General features: G+C 36.7%; 1 protein-coding gene and 1 non-coding gene across 2 annotated transcripts in view; one reads left to right on the top strand and one right to left on the bottom strand.

Annotated features, from left to right (window-relative positions):
- Positions 1-5,422, top strand: part of LOC107710572 (latent-transforming growth factor beta-binding protein 3-like) — a 35,607-nt gene extending 30,185 nt beyond the window's left edge. The window contains exons 25-30 of the mRNA XM_016515376.1: positions 2,734-2,874; positions 3,158-3,316; positions 3,590-3,751; positions 4,060-4,149; positions 4,219-4,350; positions 4,490-5,422. Of these exons, the coding sequence (XP_016370862.1) occupies positions 2,734-2,874; positions 3,158-3,316; positions 3,590-3,751; positions 4,060-4,149; positions 4,219-4,350; positions 4,490-4,641 (836 nt within the window). The 3' untranslated portion in view covers positions 4,642-5,422. The remainder of the gene's footprint in view (positions 1-2,733; positions 2,875-3,157; positions 3,317-3,589; positions 3,752-4,059; positions 4,150-4,218; positions 4,351-4,489) is intronic.
- On the bottom strand, positions 467-539 carry trnam-cau (transfer RNA methionine (anticodon CAU)). Its single transcript has one exon. It is a non-coding gene; the product is annotated as a tRNA-Met (tRNA).
- Positions 5,423-6,051: the final 629 nt, after the last annotated feature.

Genomic DNA, 6,051 nt, shown 5'->3' with positions numbered 1-6,051 from the left:
AATAAATGACTCGATGACTTAATCATTAAGACATTTACCACCACCTACTGGCAGTTTTAGTTTATTATTTAGAGTATAATTTCATTAAAGAAATAATTTCATATTTCCATAGTAATAATAATACAATTAATCAAATAAATTATTAAAGGTATAGTTCACCCAACCAAAAATGACAATTGTGTCATCATTTACTCACCCTCATGGTCCAAAAGAATATATGTAATAAATTTTATCAAACAAAATATTTCTTGCTAAAGCTACTTTTTGTACTTTTTGCTTTACACAACAATGATATTAAATTATGTTTTGGGAGTAATTTCTCAGCCAAATTTGATGTGTGATTAATTAGATTAATTAATCGCCACATCATGTAATTAATTAGATAAAAATTTTAATCACTTACCAGCCCTAGTTTCTAATCAAGTGTGTCACACTTGGTAGTTAAGCCACCTTATTAAAAAGCTTCTGCCCCGTGTGAGGCTCGAACTCACGACCTTCAGATTATGAGACTGACGCGCTGCCTACTGCGCCAACGAGGCTGTGGCTCAGATGCACACAGAACACTTTATGTAGGGACACAGCAGCATGTTTCTGTGCAAAAGAAAAGTAATGCATACGAGACTAGATTTTGAATTGATTTTGACTAATTTGGTGGTTTTTCTCATGTTCAAACTGTTCTTCTCAAGTGGTTCAGAAAGGTTTCGATCATCCGTCATCAGTGCCGGTCCTAAACCTCTAGGGGCCCTAAGCAAAACTTTGTCGGGGGCCCCTGTCAGTGCATTCATAAAAACCCCAAAATGACCCCCAACCCCTTGAATCTATTCTTTCAGAGCAGTTTCACTGTCAACAAACAACAGTAAGTTGAAACAGTCAGTAATACGATGAAAAGATACAAACAATAGGACAAATACAATTGAAAAAAATACAAATGTAATAAACAATTTAGCCTACCAAAAAATGATAGCCTACTGTACAGTAATTGTAAGTAATCAAATGTAAATAAAACACTGCATAGTCTTCACCATATGAATTAAATATTCATTGGTTCTTATAAGTTACTAAAGTTATTCAGTGAAGAGCACTGAATGATTCTCTCGTTTTCTTTTGTTGTTGGATCAACATTAAATGACAGAGACAGCAGCAGGTTTATGCACAGATCTAATATACTGACAAGCATTCAATCACTTTCCCAACTGTTTATATTCACTTAAGACATAAAACTCTGGACATATTTTTGTGCGTATTTGTCAGTTTAAGCGCACATCCTTATCTGTGTTTTGCACCGTCTCTGAATGCATGCTCAGAAAGCCACCTGGGGAACAATGTCATTCGCAGCTCAATGTGCTTTTATGTCTTTTTTAGTATTGAGCACTGATTTGGATGTTACATAGGAAGTGTGACAGCGCACACTAAAGAAAGGAGTGGAATGCGGCTTTTTTTTCCCATTTCCATTTAATCATTTAGCAGATGCTTTTATCCAAAGTGACTTACAAATGAGGAGAACAATAGAAGCAATCAGACCAACAAGAGAGCAACAGTATACAAGTGCTGTGACAAGTCTCAGTTAGTCTAGCACAGTACACATAGCAAGGTGTTTTTATTTTATTTTAAATAAATTAGAGCGAATAGAATAGAACAGACTAGAACAGGTAAGTGCTAGTATTAATTGGTCAGGTGCTGACAAAAAATATGTCTTTAGACGTTTTTTGGAAATATGGCTTAATGTATTAAGATAGCACTAATAAAAGATCAAATTCAATATATAGTTTATTAATTGAATGTACTACAAGTCAAGCAGATGGCTATGAACACAGCAAGAAAACTTTCATTTTCAATTTTCCTCCCATACAGCAAAACGCTTAATGTGGCATAACGGACTATCTTGAGCATCAAATCAGCATCAAATCAGCATATTAGAATGATTTCTGATGGATCATGTGACACTGAAGACTGGAGTAATGGCAGAAATGGAATAAATTACATTTTAAAATATATTAAAAGTTATTTTAAATAATACTAATATTTCACGATTTCACTGGTGTTTTTTTTTTTTATTTTTTTATTAAAGGGGTCATATGATGCTGCTAAAAAGAACATTATTTTGTGTATTTGGTGTAATGAAATGTGTTTATGCGGTTTAAAGTAAAAAAAACACATTATTTTCAACATACTGTACATTATTGTTTCTCCTCTATGCCCCGCCTTTTTGAAACGCATCGATTTTTACAAAGCTCATCGGTCTGAAAAAGCGAGGTGTGCTGTGATTGGCCAGCTATCCAATGCGTTGTGATTGGCCGAATACCTCAAGCGTGAGACGGAAATGTTACACCCCTCACCATACTGTTGATGCCATGTCCGAAAGCTGATCCTGCGATCCACAGCACTAATGCCGAGTTCACACTGCAAGAATATCTCTTTGGATTTGAGACTTTAGTCTTTGCAACTTTACAGATCTTCTTTATGCACCAAGAGCTTGTAACACTCCAAAGAGAAAGGAAAAATTGAAATCGCATCATATGACCCCTTTAAATGCCTTGGTGAGCAAAAGAGACCCCAAACCTTTGAACGGTAGCCACTAGCCAATGTATTTTTTTATTTATTTACAAAATGAAATATAAATGTAATACAAATGATTGTGATTATTTAATTTTTATAAACTCCAGTATCCTCGTGGGGAGTGTTAATTTTCCACCCTAACATAACGTTATGATGATGTAACATTTTTTGCTTCAGGTGTGGATGAATGTCAGGACCCTGCTAATTGCAAAAATGGCCACTGTGTAAACACCCAAGATTCCTATTATTGCATCTGCACTCCTCCCTGGATTCTGGCAACTGACCGTAACAGCTGTGTCACACCTGAGGAGCAGGCGGGTGAGTATAGTTGTATGGGAGCATCACAGTCATGATTAAAAAATGGCACGAGTTCTTAAAATGTAATCTACAGAAGGTGGTTTTATTATGGCACAAAATGTGTTGGACTATTCATTTCCTAAGAAATTCCACTGCTCTTCCTGGAATAGTAAAGCTGAAATAACTCCAGGCATTTATTGAAGTTCTCACCCAAGAATGTGTGCTTCTGATGTCTCTCTCTCCTTGTCTTCCTCCCTCCTGCTTTTTTCTCTCTATCTGTCCTTCTCTCTGTATATCTCTTTAGTAATGGGTGTGTCTGTGGTGCACCTTTCAGATGTGAATGAGTGTGAGGATCCCTCCTACTGTAGGAACGGGAGATGTGTCAACACTCCCGGCTCCTTTCACTGCATTTGCAAGCAGCCACACACCTTCAGTGCAGCCCTCAAGCAATGCGTCTATGATGGTGGGTATCACAAGTAATCAGCATGCAGACTGCAGTGATTGCTGGATTGTTTTTTTTGTTTTTTTCTTCCTTGATTGGCTTTCATGTGGCTTGGCAGTCTACAAGTTATTGCTTTGAGCCTCGTTTCACCACAAGACTGCTGAGAATGGACCATTAAAGATGTTTGTTAGCCTTGGAGTTGCCTTTGTTTCCACCTACTTTTCCATTTCTTTCTTCTTCTGTGAACCTTCTGTATTTTGTCCTCCATCATCTCCTCATCTCTGTCTTTCTCAGACCGCACTGCAGCACATAAGGACATATGTTTCCAGGAGGTTGATGAGGATCTTATGTGCACTATGCCGCAAAATGAGCTAACCGTGACGTACTCTGAGTGCTGCTGTCACTACGGTCGAGGCTGGGGACCAGAGTGCCGGACCTGTCCTAATAGAAATTCAGGTATTGCAAAAAGGCTCTGCTTAGAAGGCTGCATTTATTTGATCAAAAATACAGTAAAATCAGTAATATTGTAAAATATTCTTACAATTTAAAATAACGTTTTTAAAATTGAATTTCTTTTAAAACGTGATTTATTCCTGTGATGGCGAAGCTGAATTTTCAGCACCATTACCTCCAGTCTTCAGTGTCACATGATGCTTCAGAAATCATTCTAATGTGCAGGTAGAAAAGTATGAAAGTGTGATGTACTAAGATGAAATGAAATATCAAATGCAACTTTCCTTTATTTTGTTTTGGTGTGTGTGCAGTGCTTTTTAACAGGTTGTGTCAGATGCATTTGGAGACTGAGTCTGATGGAGAGGGGGACTTCCTGGCAGCTTTTTCCAGTTACAACCCAGGTGAGCTTGCCAGAACTAAATAGAAAGACTTAAAAATGGCTCAGTTTTACATGACTCTTTCATGTTCAGAGGGAGACAGTTCAGAGGAAGACTCAGACGAGTGTAGCTGTGCTAATGGACGGTGCGTGCGCTCCTATCTGGGTACGATGTGTGAGTGCAATACTGGATTTGTACTGGACCACTCGCGAACACGTTGTATAGGTGAGTATGAGTGCAGGTCATCAAACACACCCACACGTAATCATATTTCCTGAAATATGTTCCTTAAGTCAACAGTTTCATCATTTCTAAGTGTACGGACAGCCATATTTTGATGCTCCTTCTCTCTTTCTTCCTCTAGATATTGATGAGTGTGCGGGCCGAGGGACAGGGCAGAGCCCCTGCAAGAATGCACGCTGTATTAACACCCTTGGTTCATTCAAATGTCACTGTAAACTCGGATTTGTAGCGGCACGCCGACCAAACGTGTGTATACGCGCTAGGGCTCAGTAACAGCACTATGGCTGATCCACACAGTTTAACATTTCTACAGGCCACACTCTCTCTCTCATGTACATACAGAAATATTCATATGCCACCACTAATACACATCATCGAATCTAGTATAACTGCAATTATGAATATTTACCCATAAACACACCCAAAAAAGCATTTCATGTTTCACATTCTCATTTCCTGTTAATCATTTTCTTATGTTGGGAATTAATCATTAACTTCTTTATGTTGCTTTTATTGTATACTTTTATTCATATCTGTTTGCGCCCATTTGACAATGTGGGATTGTCATTGGATGAAATGTATCTTTTAACTTAAGTGTATTCATTTTTTTGTAATTATGTTGCTGCTTGGCACGTTTTATCATAGCTCACCATTTTGTTAAATATTGTGCTTTATCTGTGTTTCTTATTTTTTTCTATCTTTTTTTTTTAGATTTAAGTTTGCAAGACTTTAAAGTGTTTTTTCTTATTGTTTCTGCCCTCTTTCAGACAGTTTGATATCAACGATCATTTGATTTTTGTGATATTCCTTTGTTTGTATTGATGTCTGTTTATTGTTCACCATTGATAGTGTTTTGTTCTATTCATTTGCTTTGTACATTGTTTTCTTTATTTGAACATGCAACCGTTGTCATCTTTCTTTGGTTGCACTGAGCACATTATTGTTTTTATATGAAGTTAGTCATTGACAGATGGCAGTGATCATTTGGTTTTCTAAACCATTTAAATTGTGCAAAAATGTTCTTCTGAAACAGAATTAAAAAATTAAGTTTTCAGTTTCTTTATTACTTTTTGCTTTCTCGATGAGACAGAACTGTGAGGTTATTTTTCACAGAAAAAAATAGACCTAATAACTACACAAGTGCATTTACCAAAGAAATGAAGATAAATTAATAAACAAGAATAAAAAGAAGTCAAACTCTCAATGCTGAGTGCAGCTGACTGTGATTTTCTCTGCATATTTTGCTTTTTTATTTCATTAATTATGATTGGCTGTAGCAGGGTGTTTTGGTGTAGAAAACGGGCCAATTGTACTATGAAAATAGCACACAGATTCAATCTAGCGGCAGCTTCACAGTGAGGGAAACCTTGTTTGTCAGCTTGGTTATTTTTCTATAGACATTATCTCTAATTGAACACAAAATAATGGGTCTACTCTTAATCATATTGACCACTTGATCAAAAAAAAAAAAGTTCAAATTTTGCTTAAAGGGTTCACCCAAAAATGAAAATTAGCCCATAAATTACTCACCCTCAGTTCTTTCAGACGAATCCAGTCGGAGTTATATTAAAAATTGTCTTTGATCTTTCAAGCTGTTTAATGGCACTCAGTGGGTGTTGCAGTGCATCAGTCCAAAAGAAGTGAAATAAAAAGCACCCATCCATTAAAAAAAAGTGTCTCACA

This window comes from Sinocyclocheilus rhinocerous, unplaced genomic scaffold, assembly GCF_001515625.1.
Source record: "Sinocyclocheilus rhinocerous isolate Xijiao unplaced genomic scaffold, SAMN03320098_v1.1 scaffold1619, whole genome shotgun sequence".
Lineage (NCBI taxonomy): Eukaryota > Metazoa > Chordata > Actinopteri > Cypriniformes > Cyprinidae > Sinocyclocheilus > Sinocyclocheilus rhinocerous.
Note: the sequence above shows the minus strand (reverse complement) of the source record. Positions and strands in the feature narration are given on the sequence as shown.